Source organism: Cyprinus carpio, chromosome A19, assembly GCF_018340385.1.
Source record: "Cyprinus carpio isolate SPL01 chromosome A19, ASM1834038v1, whole genome shotgun sequence".
NCBI lineage: Eukaryota > Metazoa > Chordata > Actinopteri > Cypriniformes > Cyprinidae > Cyprinus > Cyprinus carpio.
The window spans coordinates 15,566,644-15,591,240 of NC_056590.1; the positions used below are offsets into that span (position 1 = coordinate 15,566,644).

At 38.7% G+C, this 24,597-nt stretch overlaps 3 protein-coding genes across 8 annotated transcripts; 2 read left to right on the forward strand and 1 right to left on the reverse strand.

Moving 5' to 3' along the window:
• The first annotated feature begins 228 nt into the window (after window positions 1-228).
• On the forward strand, window positions 229-13,831 carry LOC109110845 (GON-4-like protein). Of its 5 annotated transcripts, XM_042776741.1 has the most exons (30): window positions 257-421; window positions 651-840; window positions 989-1,060; window positions 3,372-3,577; window positions 3,730-3,804; window positions 4,523-4,573; window positions 4,706-4,756; window positions 4,839-4,937; window positions 5,020-5,133; window positions 5,910-6,074; window positions 6,452-6,662; window positions 6,742-6,843; window positions 6,928-6,968; window positions 7,311-7,420; window positions 7,510-7,714; window positions 7,857-7,943; window positions 8,043-8,211; window positions 8,472-8,601; window positions 8,711-8,858; window positions 8,971-9,087; window positions 9,208-10,524; window positions 11,099-11,192; window positions 11,328-11,443; window positions 11,534-11,731; window positions 11,834-11,977; window positions 12,139-12,325; window positions 12,368-12,375; window positions 12,522-12,703; window positions 13,203-13,305; window positions 13,471-13,831. In XM_042776741.1, exons 2-30 carry the CDS (start codon window positions 672-674, stop codon window positions 13,585-13,587), a joined length of 4,788 nt encoding a protein of 1,595 aa, XP_042632675.1. In that variant the 5' UTR covers window positions 257-421; window positions 651-671; the 3' UTR covers window positions 13,588-13,831. The 5 variants fall into 5 exon arrangements, with proteins under 5 accessions (XP_042632672.1, XP_042632675.1, XP_042632671.1 ...); XM_042776738.1 differs by having other exon boundaries at window positions 229-308; window positions 12,139-12,375; XM_042776737.1 differs by having other exon boundaries at window positions 258-421; window positions 12,139-12,375.
• A 138-nt stretch (window positions 13,832-13,969) lies between these two features.
• Window positions 13,970-19,836, forward strand: LOC109110836 (protein disulfide-isomerase A3-like). The gene is made up of 13 exons (XM_019123779.2): window positions 13,970-14,388; window positions 14,741-14,819; window positions 16,407-16,524; window positions 16,617-16,724; window positions 16,909-17,038; window positions 17,339-17,452; window positions 17,528-17,653; window positions 17,732-17,914; window positions 18,311-18,419; window positions 18,519-18,647; window positions 18,729-18,808; window positions 18,896-18,953; window positions 19,026-19,836. Exons 1-13 carry the CDS (start codon window positions 14,228-14,230, stop codon window positions 19,113-19,115), a joined length of 1,485 nt encoding a protein of 494 aa, XP_018979324.2. The 5' UTR covers window positions 13,970-14,227; the 3' UTR covers window positions 19,116-19,836.
• LOC109076866 (casein kinase II subunit beta) lies at window positions 19,577-24,388 on the reverse strand. Of its 2 annotated transcripts, none has more exons than XM_042776742.1 (7): window positions 24,248-24,388; window positions 23,634-23,714; window positions 23,137-23,239; window positions 22,246-22,361; window positions 22,061-22,136; window positions 20,710-20,899; window positions 19,577-20,604 (listed from the first exon to the last, which is right to left on the reverse strand). In XM_042776742.1, exons 2-7 carry the CDS (start codon window positions 23,703-23,705, stop codon window positions 20,514-20,516), a joined length of 648 nt encoding a protein of 215 aa, XP_042632676.1. In that variant the 5' UTR covers window positions 23,706-23,714; window positions 24,248-24,388; the 3' UTR covers window positions 19,577-20,513. The 2 variants fall into 2 exon arrangements, with proteins under 2 accessions (XP_042632676.1, XP_042632677.1); XM_042776743.1 differs by lacking the exon at window positions 24,248-24,388 and adding an exon at window positions 23,928-24,191.
• Window positions 24,389-24,597: the final 209 nt, after the last annotated feature.

Here is a 24,597-nt window from a genome sequence, read left to right on the forward strand (position 1 = left end):
CAGTTTATACTGAGCACTGGTATATAAATAGCATGTTATATATATTAAGTGATTATAGTATTAATTGGACATTTAGCAAATATTTGCAGTAGCCTATTTAGTATCATGAATTATAATTCAGCTTTTTGTTAGCCTATAATATGTAATATGGCGATACATTAATAAAGAATAAAATATATAATCTACAAGTTTGCAAATACCATACAGTCTATGGCATATACACGCTATGGGACTTTTATTTTGCCGGATGTTACGCGCTTTTGTTGTGCTCCTCGTCATCGCATTGCTGGTATAGAGAGTGTTGGCGGGTGTGTATAAACTTTAAAGTATTAGAATAGTTTATCATGTTTGCACAGAAACCTTACTGCGTTATTAAACATGACAAGTGGAATATTGTGTTGATATGGCAGTCATAATGGAGGTAACGTTCCTGTCGCAGACACCACTGCTTCACTGTACAAAACTGTTGTTGTTTACACTTATACAAATAAAGCGAGATATCGAAAAATAGATGTACCAAAACAAATACTTAGTATAAACTAAAATAAATAGTTTCCCCACGTTAGTGGGCGTAATAATGTATAAAATAGGAGCTGTTTAAAATGCAAGTATTCAGATGTAACGCACATGGATGATATTTATCCCGACAGGTGTGAACATGGCAATGTGAGATGGACCAATCCCGCAAACGGAGATTAAATACTAGGAAACCTGGGCTTGCTCAGTGTAAAGTGGCGAGAGCTGGAGAGCTGGAGGTTGATGTTACAGAGGCTACAGGATCACACAGGCACTTCAGTAACATTACCATCAGAGCCTCCAGCCCGCAGTCTGACAGCTCCTGTAAGACAGCTTTAAAACACAGCGAATCTTTTCATATATGCATGTACTATTAATAACTGAAAAGCACCATGGACGGTGGCGGCATTTCTTTCTATTCCACTGCCTTGTCCATGTTGTTAACGAGAAACGTTTGTGTGACTGCTGTCAGGTCAAGAACAAGACGCTGCATGTATCCAGAAGCCTGAAGGTGACGCTGAGAAGACCTCGATCATCACATGCGGTGAGTTCTCAGAGGACTGGCCTCATTAGTGATGCACTCACTGATATGTGGATCAGAGGTGCATTGCCCAAAAGTTAAAAAACAGAGACCGGTCATGGCAAACACAGCCCTGGTTGAATATTTGGCTGATATTTGGGCGATATTTGGCATTTTGTAGATTAAATATTAAAATATTTCATCTGTTTAACATTTTTGAATTATTTTGAATGAAAACTGGGTTGAAATTAGAATGGCAAAACCTGTATAGGGATTTTTTTATTTATATTTTTGTCAGCTGAACCCTTCCCTTAAAGGGATAGTTCACCCAAAAATCTAAATTATGTCATTAATGACTCACCCTCATGTTGTTCCAAACCCGTGAGACCTCCGTTCATCTTCGGAACACAGTTTAAGATATTTTAGATTTAGTCCGAGAGCTTTCTGTCCCTCCATTGAGAATGTATGTACGGTATATTGTCCACGTCCAGAAAGTTAATAAAAACATCTTCAAAGTAGTCCATGTGACATCAGAGGGTCCGTTAGAATTTTTTGAAGCATCGAAAATACATTTTGGTCCAAAAATATCAAAAACTACGACTTTATTCAGCATTGACTTCTCTCCCGGGTCTGTTATGAGCGCGTTCACAGCACATCCGGTTTCGCGAACGAATCACTCGATGTAACCGGATCTTCTTGAACCAGTTCACCAAATCGAACTGAATCGTTTGAAACGGTTCGCGTCAACAATAAGCATTAATCCACAAATGACTTAAGCTGTTAACTTTTTTAAGCATGGCTGACACTCCCTCTGAGTTCAAATAAACCAATATCCCGGAGTAATTCATTTACTCAAACAGTACACTGACTGAACTGCTGACCGAGCCAGATAACGAACGGAAACATTGACTCGTTCTCGAGTCAAGAACCGGTTGCATCGGTTTTCGGATCACCGGTAGTATTGGGAAGTTCTGTTCTTCTCCACGAACCGGTTCTTTCGGACAGTTTGATTCAATAAACCGGTTGCCGTAAACGGTTCACCAGTTCTTTTGCGCTCGACGTTATGACTTCATTGGCGATGATTGCCCTTGATTCAAGCCTTCGGTTTACCCGCGCTCATAACATTAGCACAGAATCAGTTCGGAATCAATCACCAAAAGAACCAGTTCAGTTCAGAAGCGCTGTGTGTCAGTCTGCTTCACGCATGCGCAGTATCATCAGCTCCTCGGTTCTCGAATCGGATCGCGTCCGACAGAAACGGTTCTTGACTCGAGAACGAGTCAATGTTTCGTTCGTTATCTGAGGGAGTGTCAGCCATGTTAAAAAAGTTAACAGCTTAAGTCATTTGTGGATTAATGCTTATTGTTGACGCGAACCGTTTCAAACGATTCAGTTCGATTTGGTGAACTGGTTCAAGAAGATCCGGGTTACATCGAGTTATTCGTTCGCGAACCGGATGTGCTGTGAACGCGCTCATAACAGACCCGGGAGAGAAGTCAATGCTGAATAAAGTCGTAGTTTTTGATATTTTTGGACCAAAATGTATTTTCGATGCTTCCAAAAAATTCTAACAGACCCTCTGATGTCACTGGACTACTTTGAAGATGTTTTTATTAACTTCTGGACGTGGACAGTATACCGTACATACATTCTCAATGGAGGGACAGAAAGCTCTCGGACTAAATCTAAAATATCTTAAACTGTGTTCCGAAGATGAACGGAGGTCTCACGGGTTTGGAACGACATGAGGGTGAGTCATTAATGACATAATTTTGATTTTTGGGTGAACTATCTCTTTAAGATGTAAAATATTTATTTTGAGTTACTTACATTACAATATAAACTTGTTACTATTATTATAAGTATGTATTACTATATTGTAACCCTGAGAATTAATATTTCGATGATTTATCAGCACATTTGCAGGTTCATGTTTCTCTGATGCTGGTTAATGGTTCCAGTCAAATTTAATGTAATAACAATAATAGGCCTAATAATAGTAAAAAAAAAAATATTTTCAAATTGCAGTTTGCAATTTGCAAATTACTGCAAAATAAAAAAATGGATGTTAATTATAATAATATTTTTACATCTTATTTTTTTTTCATCATATTTTGAATTGTTCACTTTCCAACCCTTGTGCTTTTAATATTTTCAGGCCTTTATTTTGGTGGAATACTGGTGAAATCCTGTAAACGTCTGTCCACAAAAAATGTTAGAAATTATGCATATGTGAAAATGAATAAATGCGTAATCGTTGCACTTTGTGTTCCCAAATGTATTAAAACAGTCTGAAATGTGTAGAATATTCATCAGCCATGTTGCTGTCTTTCAGATAAGGAACAGGGTGGAACCCGAACGCCGGGCAGAAGGAAAGGTCTGAGAAGGAAAAGAGTAGAAGCTGAAGTAGAAGCTCAGCAGAAGGAAGCTGAAGATGAAATCCAGCCAGAGGTGGAGATTGACCAAGAGCTGGACAGAGAACTGGAAAATAAATCTCGACAACATAACCTGACCTCTGCCAACGTTCGTAGCATCATTCATGTGAGTGCGGACTGCTTCCTCAAGCCCTGTGCAGATATTATTACCCTATTTCCTCGAGACACTAGTTACCTCAGCCATATGAAGCCTTTCATGATTACCTCTTTGACTTTGTATCCAGCGAGTAACTCAACATCTTTACTCTCCACCTGCAGGAAGTGATCACCAATGAGCATGTTGTGGCTATGATGAAAGCTGCTATCAGTGAAACTGAACCCCTTCTTGTGTTCGTGAGTATAGCTGTCCTGTCCTGCTCTGCTAGAGAGTGATTGGAACCCTGTATCATGATCGAGCTGTATCATATTTGATACGCAGATTTATAATGCCCCTTAATTATGAACGTGATAAAAACTTTGCTGAACAACGTTCACAATCTTTTACATGCCTTCCGTCGGCTGATTGATAGTTTATACTTTTTTAGCAAGTAAAAGTCCGTTTAGTCTGTTTGCTGTGAAATCTTTAATGATTTTTATAAGGATAATGTAAGAATAACTTTTATATTGTTAGTAATATTTTAAGCTGAACACTCACTGGACTGAAGCAACACAGGTTTACTTGATTATCCAAACATCTTTTCTTTTTTTTTTCTTAGAAAAATCATGATAAAATGCGAGTATCAAATATAACCCATCAGATTTTTGGGGAACGTTTTTTCGTTTATCTCTCATACTCACACAGCAGAATACAACATAGTTTAAATTAGAGATGATATTAAAATATCTTTTAAACTCTATCTAAAAAAAAAAAAACACATTAATTACTATAAAAACACATGTATTTTTACCTACGTTTTTTCGTTTATCTCTCATACTCACACATTTCTCTCTCTGTCTCTCAGGAGCCCGAGAAAAAAAAAAAACACATTAATTACTATAAAAACACATGTATTTTGATCTACGTTTTTTCGTTTATCTCTCATACTCACACATTTCTCTCTCTGTCTCTCAGGAGCCCAAGATGACCCGCTCTAAACTGAAGGAGGTTGTAGAGAAAGGAGTTGTAAGTTGCTTTATTTTGTAGGAGCTGTGAAGTATCATGTATTACACTGCTGCATACTTACAGTTATCAGTTTTAATTTTCCAGTATATATATATATATTACAGTTACATGTTTTTTATTTTGTTTTTATAGGTCATTCCCGCTTGGAACATTTCACCAATAAAGAAGCCCACAAAGGTGAAGGTAACAGCACTGAAACAAGTACAAGAACAGGAGCAGACCGTTAAATAGAGAATCTAATATTGAATGGTGTTTGCATTTACAGAAAGGACCCCAGTTTGTGGATATTCCTTTAGAAGAGGAAGACTCTTCTGATGAAGAGTATCGGCCTGATGAAGACGAGGAGGATGAGACAGCTGAGGAGGTCGGAGAGAATGATTTTTGGATCATTTGATACTGTTTTACTCAATGAATTTGTAGAGATTGTTTGTGTTTGTGATTGGTAGACTCTTCTGGAAAGTGACTTTGAGAACTCCTCGTCTTCTCCACGGTGCAGTCGAGTGAACCTCCACAGATCACACTCTGAACATGAAGAGGACGCAGCCAGCAGCTCGAGACTGGTGAGACACCTATAGATGGACATGCCATAGCTAGAAAGAAATATAATAACTCTGTTTTTCAGCTTTTTGTTGATTTTTAATTTACACTACCATTCAAAGGTTTAGAGCCAGTAAGATCTTTTTTATGTTTTGGAAAGTTACTTTTCACCAAGCTCACCAAAGCTGCATTTATTTGATCAAATACAGTAGAAACAGTAATATTGGGAAGTGTTTTTGCAAGTTAAAACTATTTTCTATTGTAATAGGCTGTATTTTAAAATGCAGTGTTATCCCTGTGATGCAAAGCTGAAGTCTTCAGTGTCACATGATCCTTCAGAAATCATTCTAATATGCTGATTTGCTCAAGAGAGAAACATTTCTTCTTATTACAAGCACTGAAAACAGTTGTGCTGTTTAATATTTTTGTGAAAACTGTGATACCTATTTTTCCAGGATTCTTTGATGAATAGAAAGTTCTAAAGAACAGCACTTATTTGAAACAGTAATATATGTAACATTCTAAATGTGTTTACTGTCACTTTGGATCAATTCAATGCATCCTTGCTGAATAAACATTACTTTCGTTCTATCCTCCAATGAGGTTTTGCCCTGAAATAGCTTTATGAAAATATGCTTATTTCCCAATTAAATAATCTATAATTTCAACCAAACAGCAATTATTGCCAAAAAGATTCAAAATGTTTCATGCCAGAAGCAGAATACAACATAGTTTAAATTAGAGATGATATTAAAATATCTTTTAAACTCTATCTAAAAAAAAAAAAACATTTCTACAGAACCTTCAGAGATCTAGGCACCTGAAGGTGGCTGTCACTCCAATGGGACCCCCACCAGCACCAGCGGCCCCCTCCAGGGCCCCCCCAGAGTGCAGCTTCTTAGAGAAACTCCATGCGGTGGACGAGGAGCTGGCCATCAGCCCTGAACACATGGAGGTATATCAGGTGCATCTCACTTCACTACTGCTGTTTATATAGTTGACAAGTATTTGAATTCTATATTCTATTTGAATATTTATTCAATTTATTCCAGTGATTCAAAGCTGAATTTCCAGCATCATTACGTTAGTCTTCAGTGTCACATGATCCTTCAGAAATCATTCTGATTTGCTGCTCAAGAAACATTTTTTGTTATTATCAATGTTGAAAACACTTGAGCTGCTCAATATTTTTTTTGTGAAAACCATTTTTTTGGATGTTTTGTAATGTTTGTATTGTCAAACATTAGTGGATCATGTTCCTAGTTAATGTGATTGACGACACCTGTTGGTGCTCTGCTAATTCTGATGTTTCTTTAAAACTGAATCTCTCTTTGGCATTAGAGTCTCAGTAGTGCTAATGGAGAGGAGAGCCTGATTTCGTTTCGCACACGATCCAAGCGCCCGCTGAGGAACATCCCTCTGGGGCGCCTGGAGGCGGAGCTACATGCTCCTGACTTCACTCCAGACATGTATGAGTTTGGCTCCGCCCCTGAGGACAGAGAATGGACGCAGTGGCTGCAGGGCCTCATGACTTCAGATATGGAGAATGAAGGTACAGACAGGCTGAAATACTTACCATGTATGTGCATCCTCGTGTGTGTTTCTCAAAAACTCTCTAATTCTCTTGCCAGAGGAGGGTGATGATGAAGACGACCCCGAGTACAATTTTCTGGCTGAGACTGATGAGCCTGATGTGGAGGACTATAGGAATGACAAGGCAGTGCGCATCACCAGTGAGTTCATTTGAGAGAAATGATTGTCAGATAATCTGTGCCAGTTTTTTTTATATTAATCACCTTCTTTTCTTTGTTACTCAGAAAAGGAAGTCAATGACTTGATGGAGGAACTATTTGACACAGTAAGGATTTCAATTTATATCTTATATTCTTGCACTGATCACTAGGGCCCCATGATTTCCACAATGCAGAAAACGTGGATGGAGTTGCAGAATACTATCATCGCATAAACAGAAGCTCAGATGTCTTTATAATATACCTGTCAAAATAAAAGTTTGATTTAACTTGAAGAAGAACAGGAATATATTACTATCGAATAGTAGAATATACTTCTCAAAGTAATGATACTAATAATACATTTTATTAAAACAGTATGGAATATTACACAGTAGCACGATTTTTCATCCTTGTTTTAATTTAAACAGTAAATCTCTGTGTTTTCTTTCTCTGTGCTGAACCTGTAGCTTCAGGATGAATTAGGGGGTCAGGAAGAAGAAGGACATGAGGAAGAAGAGGAAAAAGAAGAAGAGGAGAGTCCCTTACAGGAGCCACCTGGCATTATGGAGAATATTCAGTATGTCCATCCTCAATTTCACAAACTTCACATCATGTACACAACTGATATACAATTGCACTTTGAGGTGAAAGGTTTACTGTGTTTAGGTACCAGGACCCATTAGCAGATGTCTTGAAGCAGCGATATCGTACAGTGCGGGAGCAGCTGGCGGCGGTGAGGAAGCGGAAAGCTCTGCTGGAGAGTAAAGGAGTGTCTGTACCTCCATCCTGTCCTCGACGCCCCTCCAGCCCCATAACATCCTTGACCCTGAACACAGCTCAGAAACTACAGCTACAGCAGCAGATCCAGCAGGTCTAGAAAAACTTAAAGATCAATTTAAAGAAGTGCAACTAACAAGCTTTTCTCAAATGAGTTTCCCCTTTGTCTTTTAATTATTACATTCTTTATGTCTTTATTCATGGGTTTTTCAATAGCTGTTCTGTTTATCCTGCAGCACGTGCAGCTCCTCACACAGATGAACATGTTGTGCAGTTCGGTTAAAGGTCTGGAGACAGAGGCTTCAACCAGCAGACAGTTCTTGGTGAGACATGCACACAGATTAGAGAAACACCCTATGATGTGCACAGATATATGTTAATTCTGTCGTTTTCTCTCTCTTTTTTCCATCGTACTCTCTCAGTTGGAGCTGCAGATGTTTGCCCAGCGTGGAGAACCATCCTGCGATCCAGTAGAGCATGTCTTCACCAGCATCTTCAAAGCCTGCAACCTTCAGGGGGCTATTTCTCTCCTGGAGGAATTAGATCAGTCACCCAAAGGGGACCCTGCAGTCTCGAGTCCAGGTTTCCCTGGTAATTTATCTAAACGTGCCTGTCCTTGCGTAATTTACATATTTCCTTCACTATCTTAAAGCCAGATAGTTTTGGTCAGTGTAAGTTAAACTACAGATCAAAATCTTTTGCTTTATACTCAACGTCTGATTGTAGAAGTAATCGAGAAACAAAAATGCACTATTACACAATAAAGTTAAAAATATATATTTTTTGTCAAGTGTTAATGTAAACTTTCTAGCACTAATCTTTTTACTCTGTTTGCATGTTTTATTGTGTAGGATGTCAGTTGCCTGCTCCTTTGGCCTGGCTTATGGCGACTCGACCGGTGTTTCTCTACCCAGAGCTACTTCCTACAATCCAGCTGCGTCCTTCTAGATTCAAAGGACAGTTTACTTCAGCAGAAGATTGGTACTGCAATCATGGATCAGCCTTAATCATTACACACTCTTATAAAAGATACTCAAGCCACACTGTTGGCTGATGATATTTCTCTCTCTCTCTCTCACTGTCTCCTCAGTCTTGTTGTTCTAGGTCATAAGCATTTAAGAAGTACCTTAAACCCACTGCAGATGACTTGTCGCTATCTGCTTGCTGCTAGGAGCTTTATCAGTTTAAAATCACACATCCGTGATGCATGTCATAAGCCCTTTCCCAATGCCATCAAGGTGAGTGAATGAACAGTACAGAACTGAAATGACTAGATTTCACTCGCAAAAATTCACTTGAACAGTGGAAAATGGGACTGCAGCCTGATTTTATTTTTTTCATGTTTTTTAGACATACTTTGTGATGGGAAAATGCCCTCCCATGCCCTTGGCCTGTAAGAGGGTCGGCCCTTTTGACCAGCGCCCCCCGGTGGAGCGAGAAAAGAGCCTCATGCCTGATTGGCTCTCGGTAATAACTGCCCGTAATCTTGCTTTGTTTTTGTAATTTCAGTCCTTCTGTTTTTCATTTGTTGCTCCTAAATGGTAAACATCTGATTTATGTGTAATATTTAACCTTTCTCTCTTGTAGAAAAACCTGAAGCTTGTAATAATGTTTAACCAAGGATCTGGAAACTTCCAGAGTACCAGTTCGGCAGAAGAAGCCACCAAGTCTCCAGGTCCAGGAGCTCACTGTAGCTTCTCTCCAGGCATGCGTTACCCTCCCAGGCTTCCTGAGGACCTTGCTCAGACACTTGAATCTTTGTCTTTGGGCTCCTGTAAAAAGAAAAAAGACAAGACTGCTAAATTAACCAAGCCTTTGAAACCTCCCCCATCAGCTGAGGAGCTAGAAGTGTTTCTCAACCAGTTACCAACCATTTTACCAAAACCGAATTCATGCTTGTCTAGAAAAGGAGCTACGAATGGTCCTTTAGAGAGAGCGATTATAGTATGTAACGTGTCAAACGTGCCTCCGATGGGACGAAACCCAGGTGGAGATGTTGACACTTTACCGCCTGCTCCAGTCGCACCTGAACTGAGCTCTTCAAGGACTGTTCCTGTGAAAAATGTTGTAGAAACACCAATGGGTGTCTCTGGTTCTCCACAGAGAGCTCAAGTTGGTGCAACCCAGGGGGACGTAATCATCACGTTACCTGCTGCTTTGGCACCAGAGCTGAATCCCTGTCCTTCAGGGCATATAACTGTCAATCAAACTGCACAAATAGTCACCTCTAATGCTCTAATATCTCTTCAACCACCTACGGTTCCCGACAGCTTAATATGTCCCACCACCATCATAAAGACGTCCACATTCAACGCCCCATCAGCTATAGATAGTCAGCGCTGTGGCACTCAGCCTAAAGTTATGCCGAGGGCTTCTGGTGGTCTAGCTCAAATACATCAAAAACCTCTAAATCGTTTTTTTCTCCTTCCTCCGGGCTGTGTGTTTGCAAGCAGCAGCCTTGGCCATCAGATAGCTGGACAAGATCAAACCTTGAAAGGTTCATCAGCTCTGAAGAGCACAGACATTTTTCACAGCATTGATGGGCCACAAGGAGGTCCACCACAGATGACATCCGTTCATGATGCTCCTTTTGAGTGCTTACAAGAAACCGCTGCAGCAGAGGAAGAGCTGAATAGTGATGATGGAGGATGGATTGAGAATGAGGTGGAAGAGTGTGGTGAAGAGGGCCCCAGAGAGCTCTTTCTCACACTTTCTGAATCCTCCGGGAGCCCGACGCCCAGCATTGAGGGGGAAGACGCTGACATGGAGATGCTTTTGGGCAGGAGAGAGAAACTAGAGGAGCAGAAATCAAAAGAAAGGCAAGGCAGCAATAGGCTGACGGTGGTGGAGAAGGAAACAGGAAACAAAGATGTTTCAGACGTCCTGTTTGTTCCAGAACTTCAGGTCAGATCATTTTTTTATGCTCTTTGAGATATTTAAACTGAATACTAATTTAATTTTTTTTTTTTACTGTAATACAAAACATTTTCATACTCTAATGCAAAAATGATAATTATATTATTAGTATTTGATATTATTAATAAATAAAATAAATGTTAAATATTTTTTTTTTAAATATATTGTTGCATTTTGTATTTTTATATCATTTTGATTATTCTTTTTACTTTTTTTGTTACTTTTTAATATTTTATATTATTTTATATTATAAATTGTTCTATTAAGTTTAAGAATTTAAGCATCCTATCTCTTGGGAATTACAAAAAAAAAATTGTAAAATGTCTACATAATAATGTTATAATAAGAAGAATTTGTCATGAAAATTATGTGTTACAATGCAAAAGCTTGTTTTGAAAAAAAAAAAAAAAATTGGCATTATACAAAATATCTATTTTTTTTTCTTTAGGGGTAAAATATGAACAGGGCTTGTTTTCATATGATTCACACAATAATAGCAGTTCTCGTTCATGCATTTTGTATTTATGAGATGTTAGATTAACCTTGTCATTGTAAACACCAGAAAACCCTTGAGAAACTCTCACATCTGACCACAGAGATGAGATGTGAAAAGGAAGGAAGTTCAGATGATGGAGAGTCAAACCATCAACCTGCAGGTCAGTTCAGTCATTATGAAGGAGTCCAACACAATCTGTAGCTGAAACATTAGCTTTAATAGTGACGCAGACACATTTATTTATCAACGTGCAATGTCCTCTTAAATCTGAACTGAGTGAATGTGGCACTCACAGGTGCCCACCGTACCGGTAGTGTGGAGAGTCCTTTGGTTCTTTATGATGATGCGCCTGATGACGATCCTAACAGAGATGCTAAAGATGCCGCATTTGCCCAGGCTTACCTGGAGAAGGTAAGAAATATATTTAGATGCGTACAAATATTAATGTTCGTTTATATTTCATGACAGGTCAATTTTTTTAGACTAATAATCTGTCTGTAGGTCTATGAGGTGCTGCAGATGGTTCCTGGGAAAGTGGACGAGTTCTTGACTGTTCTCTCAGAGTTTGAGAAAGACCCAGAAAGTCGCACGTCACTAGAGCTGCTGACGAGACTCAAGCCTGTGCTGAGCGACTGGCCTGAGCTGCTTCGAGATTTTGCTGCCTTCCTGCATCCAGATCAAGCCAGAGAGTGTGGCCTGGTAGAGCACAATTAACAATACTCTCATATTCATGGCTAAATATAGCACACAATCATAAGGTTTCATGGTACAAACGATGCTCTTCCTAATGTGTGGCTTTAGCTGGCGGAGCAGCAGGCGTTTGAGCGCAGCAGACGGTTTCTGCGCCAGCTGGAGTGTACTTTTGGAGAGCAGTCTGATCTCTACAGAAAAGTGGTGCACATTCTACAAGGGGGTCCTTCACAGGATCTTCCTGACTTCAGAGAGGTATTTGAAAAGGACAAGGACTATCCTTCCTTATTATTCTGGCATTTGAGCATCTCTTCTGTTTTTCTAGCATTAATCTTTTTACTCTTTGTGTGCTTGTTTTATTGTGTACGATGTCAGTTTCCTGCTCCTTTGGCCTAGCACTTTTTTTATTTTTTCAGATGAAAGCTCAACTAACATTGCTGTTCCGTGATCACACTGATTTGCTGGAGGAATTCTGGGAATTTTTTAAGCAGCTGTACCCACAAGTGCAAGATGAGGATCGTGCCGACAATGTGGAAACCAGTCAGGGCTTGGAAGGAAACCATGCATGTCAACCAGTCAGAACTGTCTTACCAGATCAAACAGTGGAGCCTGTCAAAACAGCCAATATACACGGACGAAAAAGAAACAAACAGGTTCTGGTATCACCTTCTCCTCTTACAGTTGACTTTTCAGTGTTTATAAAGATCTCAAGCAATCTGAACTGTGTGCATACCACGTAATTGTAATGGCATGTTTTTTTTTTTTTTTTTCTGACATGTTTTATCACTTTCTCTCTCAGATGGCAGAAACTAAAAAGAACAAGGCCGAGAAAAACAGTGTGGTAGCAGAGTCAAAAACAGAGGCAGCTGAATCTTCTTCAGTGGACAGTCAACAGTCTTCGTTTAACGCCACAGGAAGCTCAGTCTGTGCCAAGAATATCTCTTGCGCAGCAAATGGAAAAAAAGTAGTCCTTTGGACGAGGTTAGAAATTTTGTGCAAGGCATTATTTCACTGTTGATCATTTAATTTTAGAAATATATACTTTGCTGTTATCTGGGTTGCGTGCAATTCAGAACTGGATTGGAAAGACCTTTTAAACTTCAGTTCAACTCCTGAAAATAAACAGAGATAGAGATAGCAAACAGAATTTGAAATGAAGAAAATAGAATTTAAAGTAATTCATTTATAAGTGCTGAAAGATCATCACATATGGTCTTACTGTAAACCTTACAGTTACAGACCAGTAGTTCATTTTTATGTTTTTCCATCTAAAATTTCAGTTCTACATCCTGTGTGGATTATAGCCAGTTCAAATTCAAAATAATTAATTGAAAGGAAGCCAAGGCAACCCTATTTATTATTTATATCCGTATCTACTTTAGCTGTGTACCTCTACAAATTGTGTGAAGTTTGAGCACATTCAGATATATATTCATGATCTGAAATGAAAGCTTCTGTGTTTTGTTTGTGTGGTAAAAAGGGAGGCAGACCGTGTAATACTGACCACCTGTCAGCAGAGAGGAGCCAAACCGGACACGTTTCATGCCATTGCAGCCCAGCTTGGCAACAAATCAGCCAACGAGGTTTGCTTTCTTTCACATTCAGAGGCTTTCTCTCACAAAGATCACGCCTAGGTCATATTTCACCCTAAAATCAAAATTGGAGAGTAAAATGTACTTAAAATCATAACATTCCTTAAAATGGATCACATAGTTGGAAATCAACCAATGTTTGCTTTTTCTCCTTAGGTTTTGGAGCGCTTTCAAGACCTCATTAGGTTGTTCCACAAATCCAGCATTTTACATCCCACAAGCCAATCGGACCCAGAGATCCAGTCCAGTACGATAGAAGATGAACCAGACTGACTTTAAAAATCTGTTGAGCAATAAGACTTGAACGATGTGTGCAGGCCGGACCTGCCTCCTGAATTGAAGCAGAAATAATGTAACATTTCAAATCCATTTTCCTGAAGAACTTTAACAAATTTGGGTAAAAATATATTCATGATTCTTGATTCTGAAGGCATACACAAGCTTCAAACAGTAGTAAGACATTAAAAACATTGTGTAATTATTGTTACGTTTTTATACATGATGTGATTTTTTTTTTTTTTTTAAACAAAGGTTTTTTATCAACAGAAAGGTTTTATAAATTACAGTGAATTGTCTTAATTTTTATTAATATGGTTTCATAATAATTATATGAAGGAATATAAATATCAAAGTAGGAATATCAAATAAATTATTTACTTGTTTAACAATACGTTTATTAGTTTATTTATTTTTTTTATCCCAGGAGGAACTTTGATTGACAGAGAAAGTAACCAATGAGCCTTTTACATCTCATCCGCTGTAGAATAACTAGCCAATCATCGCTTGCTTCAGTGACACGTTGTGTTTTCATCCCGCCTCTCACACACATATCGGCGGAAACCGCCTGGGTATGTGCGTTTTTGTTTTAGTTTAGTGTTGGTTTCATAGGAGATCATTCTCTCTTCCCGCCTCGATGGATAACTTTATGTTGTGCGGGGTTTTATGTGTGTCAGTTCTGTGTGTGTTGAGCTCGGCAGCGCGTGGACGCAATGATGCGCTCGAGCTCAAAGACGCAGATTTCGAGTACATCGCACCCGAGCACGAGACCCTGCTGGTGAAGTTTTATGCCCCATGGTGAGAGAATAATGATTCATTTGCACATGCAGATATGCATTTAAGAACAGTTTGGTGTTAAATAATAATAATAAAGAGAATGTCTGCATGCGTTCGCGTTCAGTGCAGTGCTGCTGTGTGTGATGGCGGGAGCTGTCCATGGTACCTCAATCTACAGCTGACGCAAACGCGCTCTTTATGACAACCTTTGTTCATTTGGATAAAGCATTGTAAGGTTTTAAGAATAACATGAGAGCTGGGATAAGTAACCATCTTTTTATTCATTGCTGTATCACAAGTTATGCGTTATTCATCGTCGCCGTCATTTATTCCAACATTCCTGGAGTTCTTGATCGTTTTGTCTTCTTCTCAGGTGTGGACATTGTAAGAAACTTGCTCCTGAGTTTGAGACTGCAGCTACACGACTGAAGGGAACAGTAACTTTAGCCAAGGTGAGAGATTTACAGTAGAGACTGCAACTGAAGCTGTACTGACAGTGTCCCTGAAATGCTAACAGTTAACACATACAGTAATGTCAATTTTGTGAACACAATGGTTTACAGTGATGCTCTTACAATAAAAGACAATGGGGCAAGGCATTGCATTAGGATAAATAGGTAACACTTTACGATGAAAATGAACAATACATTTATAACAGTATCTATTAATCTTTGTTAATGTTAGTTAATGAAAATACAGTTATTCATTGTTAATTCACACTGCATTAATGCTGTCAAATACAACTTTTGATTTTAATAATGTATTAGTCAATGCTGAAATTGACATTAACTAAGATCGATAAATGCTGTAGAAGTATTGTGTATGTACTCACTATTTTGTAGATATTCAGTATAGTCACAAACATTGTGAGATTGGTTTTTGTTTTAACCTTATTTAGTTATTTGAGTATGCAAAGTTATTTTAATCTTTCCACATCTGTCATGAATCATGACCATATAAAGTGGTAACTTTTACACGGAATGTGCAAAGATACCAGAAAAAGCAACACCTGATCACACAAGTTCATGCTTCTGATTTAGAGAACAGCTCAATTAACACCTTAGGTACTGAATAACAAATAAGAAAGAAAAATGAAATGATCACATTTCTGCATTTAAAGGAATACTCCAACCCAAAATGAAAATTTTGTCATTAATCCCTTACCCTCGTGTCGTTCCAAACCCATAAAAGCTCTGTTTGTCTTCAGAACACAATTTAAGATATTTTGGATGAAAACCAGGAGGCCTGTGACTGTCCCATAAACTGCCAAGTAAATAATAGTGTCAAGGTCCATAAAAGGTATGAAAGTCGTTGTCAGAATACTCCATCTGCCATCAGATGTGCAATCTGGGTTATATGAAGCGACGAGAACACTTTTTGTAAGCTAAGAAAATAAAAATAATGACTTTATTCAATAATTCATTTGTCAACGGTCTCCTCTGTGTCTCTCCATATCACTGTTTGCTGCGATGTCACTAAATTCTACATGTATTTAGCTTTGATTTGAAATAAAACAGCGTATCCTTGTGGCGTGGATGATATAGAAGAGCATATGAATGGAGCTTTTAGGGTTTGGAGCGACATGGGGGTAAGTTATTAATGACAAAAAAAAGATTTTAGGAAGGAGTATCCCTTTAAACCTTCTATCAGTGTTACTTTATTATTATTATTGAGATGTAGTTTTTATTAATGTTTTGAATATTTTTTTTATTTCCCTTTTTCTTTTTAAGTTAACGTTTACTTTATTTAAAGTAACAGATTTTTAAAATTTGTTTTAGTTTACTATAATAACCCTGCTCTGTATAGATTTTATTAAGTGCTTTACTATAAATGCAGTTGTAGCTTTTACAAACGGAGTCTGAATAATTTCCTGTGGTAATCCGATTACGTTGATAGTTTTGAAACTGCAATATTCCTTTAATGGAAACTGATCTTACTGGTCAATATTAAGATGCCTCATGTGTTATGGTAATGTTAACAGGGGATTCAGTAGAGAGTGATGTAAGATGTTTTAAGGACGTGTGACGGTCTTTGTTCAGGTGGACTGTACTGCTAATACAGAGACCTGTAAGCGCTATGGTGTCACTGGATACCCAACACTCAAAATATTTCGGAACGGAGAGGAATCATCATCATATGATGGGCCACGCTCAGCTGGTATTGTCCTGTGCCATTTTTACTGATGTGTGCCGTAAATACAATAACTGATTTGCTGGTGATGTCATTGTGGGTATATAATTTCCAAACAGATGGAATCGTGAACTATATGAAGAAACAGGCCGGGCCTGATTCTGTGCCTCTGCATAGTGAGCATGACCTGGAGAACTTTATCAACAGCTTTGATGCCAGCATAGTTGGTAAGTGCTCTAGTTGGCTCTAAACTTTGTTTATTATTTATTCTGTAGATTGAAAATATCTAATGCAAATGTCATTTCAATGCATAAATGCAGTAAAGATGGATAGATGGATAGAATATAGATAGATAATGCATATATTTTATTACTAATGTCTTGCATTTTCTTTCATCTGTCCATATCTCAGGATTCTTCTCTGGAACTGACAGTTCTCAACTCTCTGAGTTTCTTAAAGGAGCCAGTTTAATGAGGGAGAGTTTCCGCTTTGCCCACACCACAGACCTAGAGCTCGGAAAGAAATATGAGGTCAAATACGAGTAAGCAAGGGGAGGGAATTCAACTGATTTTAAAGTGCTGAGTCGAAGCTGCCTTTATGAGCATAAGAGAAAACTTAAAAAATTCTTAGTGTGAATTAAGTAAATATTCAGAAATCATGTTTTCTCCTAAACCAGCTGAATCATTTTACTTTTGCATATTGCCGGATTTTTTCATTTATGGTAGTTAATATTTGGTGTTAAGGACCACTAATATGGACTGTGTAGCTGGGTGTTCATGATGAAATACTAATATTAACATTTATATGCAATACTAAAAATGTGTAAACCCTTTCCCTGCAGGTCTGTGCTTCTGTTCCGTCCCCCCAGACTGAGCAGTAAGTTTGAGGAGAGTGTGGTTCACCACAGAGGACCCCTGTCCATCACAGGCCTGCGCCGCTTCATCAGAGACAACATGTGAGCAGACACTGACACAACACACACTGTGTGTCACACACAGCACATGCTGAGATCATTGCTTTTGCTCTGTAGTTTTGGACTCTGTCCTCACCTGACCAAAGAGAATAAGGATTCATTGAGGAAGAGGGATTTACTGACGGCCTACTATGACTTAGATTATCTTCGCAATCCCAAAGGCTCCAACTACTGGAGAAACAGGTGAGTCATTCAAAATGAGTGAGCAAATATGTTTATTATAAAGTCATTGAATACTTACCTCTGTCCCAATTGCATTAGAGTGTTGAAGGTGGCGTCTAAGTTCAGTTCTCAGGGCCTGCTGTATTCTGTGGCGAACCGTAATGACTTTCTGGAGGAGCTGGAGGATGAGTTCGGTCTGGGCGCGTCGGACGCAACTGAGCTGCCGTTTGTCACCATCAGGACACGAACAGGAAACAAATACACCATGCGAGAGGAGTTCACGTGAGTACAAACGCTTCATACTGTGAGGATCCTGTTTTCAGAATTTGAAGGAAGAGATTATACATGATTTGATATTCTAAATAATTATATTAGTTGACTAATTAGGACATGTAGAGAACAGTTAATATAAATTGTAATCATATTTCACAATATTGCTGTTTTCAGTGTATTTTTGATCCGATAAATTCAGGCTTGCTAAGTATAGAAACTTTCTACAAAAATATTTTAAAAAATCGTACTGACCCCAAACTTTTGAACAGTAGTGTTCAACACATTAATAAGACTGTTAGCGTAATATTGTTTGAATATAATAATAGCGATGTCCCATGATGTACATCAACACATTAAATGCTTTAATCATGTCTGGTTTTAATTGTAAATATGGCCCCTCCTCAGACGAGATGGCACGTCTTTAGAGAATTTTCTGGAAGACTATTTTGCTGGGCGACTGAAGTGTTACGTCAAATCCGAGCCTGTGCCGGCCAAAAACAATGCAGCTGTCAAGGTTAGTGAGACACATGTGTTTAATGTGCTTGATTGTTTCATTCGGTCTTCATTAACAGTCTGGTATCAAGTGTTAACACAAGCTGACGTCTGTGGTCAGGTGGTTGTGGCAGACACGTTTGAAGAGATCGTCAATGACCCAGAGAAAGACGTGCTTATTGAGTTTTATGCTCCGTGGTGTGGCCACTGTAAAAAACTGGAGCCCAAGTATACAGAGCTTGGAGAACAGGTGAGTTTACATGACATCAGTGTGTCTTCATCTGTTTCTGAATCACTTCTCATCCTGGTTTCCTGATTTCTATGGTCTCAGCTATACAGTGATCCCAATATTGTAATCGCCAAGATGGATGCAACTGCCAATGACGTCCCGCAGGGTTATGATGTGCAAGGGTATGTATTCACATCTTATCATCACTCATCAAATGTATTATATTCATTGGCACTAGCAATTATTGACTTTTCGTTATTCTTTTGCAGATTTCCTACAATATACTTTGCAGCTGCTGGCCGGAAAGATGAGCCAAAACGATATGAGGTATTGTTGATTTCCACGATGATCATGTTTCTTATATCAGCTGTCATGAATTTTGGTTGTGTTTTCTGTCAGGGAGCCCGTGAAGTGAAGGATTTCATCAACTTCCTGAAGCTTGAGGCATCCAAACCTCTTGTTCTAAATGGAGTCAAAGAGGAGCTGTAAACGTTAAAGGGAAAATTGCTCTTTGTTGCGGAACATTGTTCAGGAAGAGTGAAGAATCCAGTGGGAGGCTGTATCATACATATCACAAATAAATTGGCAACCATCAGTAAAATAAAACCAGCTGTATATTACACAAAGATCTAATGTTTATATTGTCCATGTGATAGAAAAGTGCAGATTGCTGCTTATGTTGAAGAGTCCTGTTTTGTGGTTTAATCACTTTGTTCTTTGTTGCAAGAGCTTCATTAATTTATGTTTGACATTTAAACGAAGCTCTCTGTTCAGCAAGAGGTACTCAATGAAGAGCAGAAAATGCTTGTTTATTAAACAAGAGGTAAGTAAATGACATGCATTATTTTCTGAATTTTTTATATATATATATATATATATATATATATACATACATACATACATACACACACACACACACATATCAAAGACATGTAGGACTCTCACACAACTTAGGAAAAGACATTTATTGTGAATTCTTAACCCTGGTTCCTCAACAGCTGTAAAGAAGAAAAAAAAACAACACTCAAGATCAAAACAACAACAAAAAAAACTTTCCAATGCATTCAAACTGATTTATATATTCTATTCTTGCGCCTCTCTACCAGAAGAAATACTTTCAACAAGAGAAGAAAAACCTGGGCCCATACCAAACATTAAAAAAAAAAACATCCTAATTGTGGGTCTGTGGTAAATCTAGTAAAATCTCTCTGAAGTAATCTTGACACCGGAGGAACTTAGCAGGTTAGTGTCGTTCTGACAAAGAGTGCAGGACTGAAGATTAAAACAAAACACTGGTCTACTTAAGACAGAGACAGTTTCCTGATCTTCCCATTTCTGGCTTTTTCTAATACATGCACTGAATCTTGCAGTCTGTCAACAAAGAAAAGTCACAGACGATCCCAGCTTAAAACAAATCCAAAATATACTGCCTTTTTCATGCAACAGCCTTTTTAAGGAAAGCCAAATATCTGGTTGTACAGAGGGCACTGAATGACGATATATCTGAGCTTTAGACGATCGATCAACCATACGTCAGGCATCATGAACTGATAAGATGTCAATTCATGACTCTCTTGTATGGGAACGTCACTTAAGCTTAGGGAACTAAAACAAACAGGACCAGAGAGTGAGCAGAGCCATCCTACAGGTATCTATCTTTAATTATTACTTTATTTTCTATGTGGAGGTTAGATTGAAACTGTTTTCACAAGGAACAGTGTTTCAGAGGTAAGGTTTTTGTTTCTCCACAGAGTATTTTATAGTCTCACTCTCTCCGTATTTAAACTTTAGTCTTGGTCGAATCTAAAATTGTTGGAAAAGAGTGAGGCCATGCCGACGGACACACAACCCACCCCAGCCCACCCCACCCCCACTCCACTCAGGTTCTTAGCGGATGGCTTTGACAGGACTCTTGAAGCTGGAGGCTGCCTGCAGCTGTAGCTGGTAAGCCATTGGGTGAATCTTGAAACCATAGAGCCTGGAAGAGGAGAATGACAGTACTGAAAACTGAATGATTTTAGAGATGTGAGAAAATCAATTTAAACAGAGTCACAGGTGACCACCATATAAAAGAAGGACAAACCTGGGCACAAACTGGTTGGCAGGCCTCTTTGGCCGGTACTCGGGATGCACCATGAAGAGCATGTGTGGGAAGCCAGTGCCAAAATAGGCTCCATCGGTGTGATGGTGCCTGGACGACTTGGGTGTGTACACATCCATACACTTAGGGCAGTAGAGCTTCACCATGGCCTCGCCAGGAATGTCAGAGAGCCCTAGAGGAAAAAACAGACTCTAGACTCACTCGGCTGCACACAGACCTGCTCTACCAACATTATTTAGAGTGATATATCTCATTTAAAGTCAAGATGAAACAGAATGTGTAACCAGTTAAGAAACTCGATGAGATATTAAATGAGAAACAAAGTATGTCGACTAGATTATATCCATTGGGAAATGGCCGGATTGTTAGTAGCAGCTGTTATTTAATAAATAAGAAGTGTTTCTCACTTTGTAATCCCCATTTTTATTAAAGGGATAGCTCACATTCATGCTGTTCCAGAACTGTATGAATTTCTTTCCTCTACAGAGTAAATAAACAGTTGCTGGTCCCCACTGACATCCATAGTATGGGTAGGGAAAAAAAACTCAATGGGGACGGGCAACTGTTTGGTTACCCGCATTCTTTAAAATGTCTACGTTTGTTCAGCCGAAGAAAGAAAATCATACAAGTTTGGAAAGATCTGAGGGTAAGTAAATGATGACAGGATTTTCATATTTTGGGTGAATTGTTCATTTAAGGTGTGCATCTTCTTTACAATGAGTGCATTTACATGCATGTTCTTAACCCGGTTATGCTTAAGCCAACAATGCACACGATCATTTAAACACATCTTCCTTCATTGGAGTATGGTCATAAACAGCTTAAGCATAAACCGATTGTAACAGCTAGATTTTTGCTGATTTCACCCAGCACATAAACACATTAACCTGCCTTCTGTCAGCTTACTGACATGTGCATGTGTGCTATGTGACAGGAAAGAGTCCTTTACTGTGAACTTAATCTGATCTTGTGTAGCAGAAGGAGAAGTGGTACAATCAAAATGCTGCATCTTGAGAGGGTAATAAGCGCTGTGCATGTTGTAATAATCTTCTTAAGTTTTTAATGATTTATTCAACACGACAAACGAAATACTCAGAGTTAGATATGCAAATTATTAAGTTTTGACATCACTAAAGGAAATGTAAACCAGGACAACAGTTTATTTATTATCATTTTTGTGAGTCATCAGTGTATTGGTGTGCATGTAAACACGCCATCAGTTTATAAGATCATCAAAATGAGTCATAAGAAGCAATTATCAACTGATACTAATCAACCAGAGAATCTCTCATTTTTGATGAAAGATTAAAAGTCAAATAAATGGGACACCCACCAATAGGCAGCATTGGCTGATTCTCACAGTAAACACGAGGACAATAGCCAAAATCTCCCTGCTGGTACTTCTCCAGCTGCAAGAGAAAACAAGCACAACATCATACATATGAAGCTGAAAAATAAATAGTCTTTCTTTAATGAAATTGTAACAGTCAATAACTAGATGACCCGGAGGAAGCGTACCATCTGGGCAATCCCACGGTTAGTGAGGATATAGCGCGCATGGATCAGTCCATACAGCATCTCTGCAGCCTGCTCAATCAGGTCACTCTGGTTAGGGTTGTCCTCCAGCTCCTCATCTGACACGCACACATACAATAACCCCATTACACAGCTAGGAAATCACACTGTTTAAATGCCATTGTCTTTTCTTCCCATTTTGATTTCACACTGACTTTAAAACAGAAAAATGCAGGTCTATAGTATGTTTTTAAGGTGTTGCACTTAAGAGCAAATGCATTCATGCTTTCTGGCAACATAAAGCTGCTTTGACACCACCCGTATTGTATAAAGCACTAGGCTATATAAACAAAGGTGACGACTTTATTTGCATCACATTTAAATCATGCAAAATGTATTTTTTGGAAACATTTTAGCTTTAGGCAGATAATTATGGCATGCGTGCATACAATAAGGAGATTGCATTCAGCTGCTCCCTGGGCGGGAGATTCATGAATTTGGTCTAAAAGATCTTGCCCAAAACTATATTTGGTATGTGCCTGGTTGGTTGCATGCAAAGCCTAATGTACAGAACCTTAAAGTCACAATGAAACAGAAGTAGCAACAGATCTGTAGGGTGGGACTTGGGTTTTATGCACCAGTTGTTGACTGGATTTTAAGATATGGCTGTTTTACACCATAGCAGAAGCAGACTGATGGGGTTCAAGTGACTGGAGAAAGCCTGCATACATCACTAGAGAGAAGACTGCCATTTTAAAGCATTCTGATTAAACATTACAAGGTCCAAACATAAAAAAAAAATAAAACATGCAAAAATAAAAAATATGAACTTTCATTTAATGCTGCATCAAACCCTTTAATGCTTGTGTTAAAAACACAAAAACAATCACTGACCAGGTTCCAGATCCAGGATCATGTCCAGGGCTTGTCTGTAATGGGGAACTTGCTCATTGAGTCCTGTAAGATTGAACTTGTCCTGAATGTAGTCCTCATCTACCTGTATGGAGCAACAAGAGATGTACCATACACCAACATTAATGCAGACAACAGCACGTTAATCTACTGTTCTCTACAATTACTACAATACCACCGGTGGATCATGACTCCTGCATCGATTTTAGCAAAACCTCAAGGGATTCAGAGACAGCTTTCTATATAGAAAAGATTACTGCCTATAAATCAAGTGTGCCTACAACTTTAATATAATATGCTCATGTTTCCCAGGTATAAATTAAAGTGATCTGCTGTCATCTCAGGAGGGTGGTGCTCATGTCCGACACGCATTTCAACCCTAAATCTAATTTCTAATAGGTCAAGCATACACTGTAACAGTCCCAGGCCACCCTTGTATAGCTACACAAATTATGAGCTGATCAGAAACGAATACAGACCTCACAGAAGAATTCGTTTCCCCGCAGACCACAAAACCAAGAAATCCACGACACTTCCTCTGAGCTACTCATGTTGGGAAACTAGAAAAGAGGAGAGCAACATTAAACGATCAAATAAAATTAGAGACAAAGACTAGAATCATCTCTGCTTCAAACAGGTAACATAGAACAATCATAATAAGAGTCATATTGCCGCGCAAATATGTTTCAGGTAAGTACGTGTTTATTAAAATTGTATCGCGTCTTAATGTTTTTGCGTAAACAATTGATTGGCCTGACGTACGCGAACATTACCTTATAACAGAGTCATTTAAACACTTATGGACAACTACGTATATGTGTGGGCAAAATCTAAAACTCGTTTGTATCTAGAAAGATGCCCATTTTGTAGTTTAGCTCACGAAAGATGAGTTTAGCATGCCGCTGCTAGCTAACGCTTAAACGTAACGTTAGGCCGCAGCAAATTTACCGAGCGTCTCTAAAATATGTCGACTGGAGAGAGTCCCGACACATACAGTTAACACCGAGTTCACAGAAATAGCCCAAGACTGCGCACATATCGAAACTACTAGATATTATTTTACATCACAGCCATTAACGCGTTTTCGTGTTACCTCAAGGATCTCCCGGGGTCGACGTTAGCCGCAGCGACACAACTGGACGCTGATTGGAGGCTTCCGCTCTACATACAGCACGTCACTTCCGCTCGCTGCGGAGCTTGTTGGAATTGTAGTCTTTATAACCAGATGTTTATTTTCTATTATCTGGGTAAAGATAGCGGAACCAATTATTCATGTAATATTATGTTTATGCAATTAAATATTGGGGTCATCGAATAACACTGAAAAATTAACATTTAGGATTTATGTTAAGATATGCAAAAATAATAAATTCTACAATGCATGGCTTTATTTTCCCTTCTGGAATGCGTATGTAAACGATGTATTTAGCAATGTTTAGAGCA

Bases quoted from the DNA above. Each gene is read 5' to 3' on its own strand.
- LOC109110845 (XM_042776738.1), top strand. From the start codon at position 672: ATGGACCAATCCCGCAAACGGAGATTAAATACTAGGAAACCTGGGCTT. The intron at 6,969-7,310 runs GTAAGGATTTCA...CTGAACCTGTAG, and splicing joins TGGAGGAACTATTTGACACA to CTTCAGGATGAATTAGGGGG. The intron at 7,715-7,856 runs GTCTAGAAAAAC...TTTATCCTGCAG, and splicing joins TACAGCAGCAGATCCAGCAG to CACGTGCAGCTCCTCACACA.
- LOC109110836 (XM_019123779.2), top strand. From the start codon at position 14,228: ATGGATAACTTTATGTTGTGCGGGGTTTTATGTGTGTCAGTTCTGTGT. The intron at 16,525-16,616 runs GTATTGTCCTGT...ATTTCCAAACAG, and splicing joins TGATGGGCCACGCTCAGCTG to ATGGAATCGTGAACTATATG. The intron at 17,039-17,338 runs GTAAGCAAGGGG...CTTTCCCTGCAG, and splicing joins AAATATGAGGTCAAATACGA to GTCTGTGCTTCTGTTCCGTC.
- LOC109076866 (XM_042776742.1), bottom strand. From the start codon at position 23,705: ATGAGTAGCTCAGAGGAAGTGTCGTGGATTTCTTGGTTTTGTGGTCTG. The intron at 22,362-23,136 runs GTCAGTGATTGT...TGTGCGTGTCAG, and splicing joins GATCCTGGATCTGGAACCTG to ATGAGGAGCTGGAGGACAAC. The intron at 20,605-20,709 runs GTTTGTCCTTCT...CTCCTCTTCCAG, and splicing joins GCCAACCAGTTTGTGCCCAG to GCTCTATGGTTTCAAGATTC.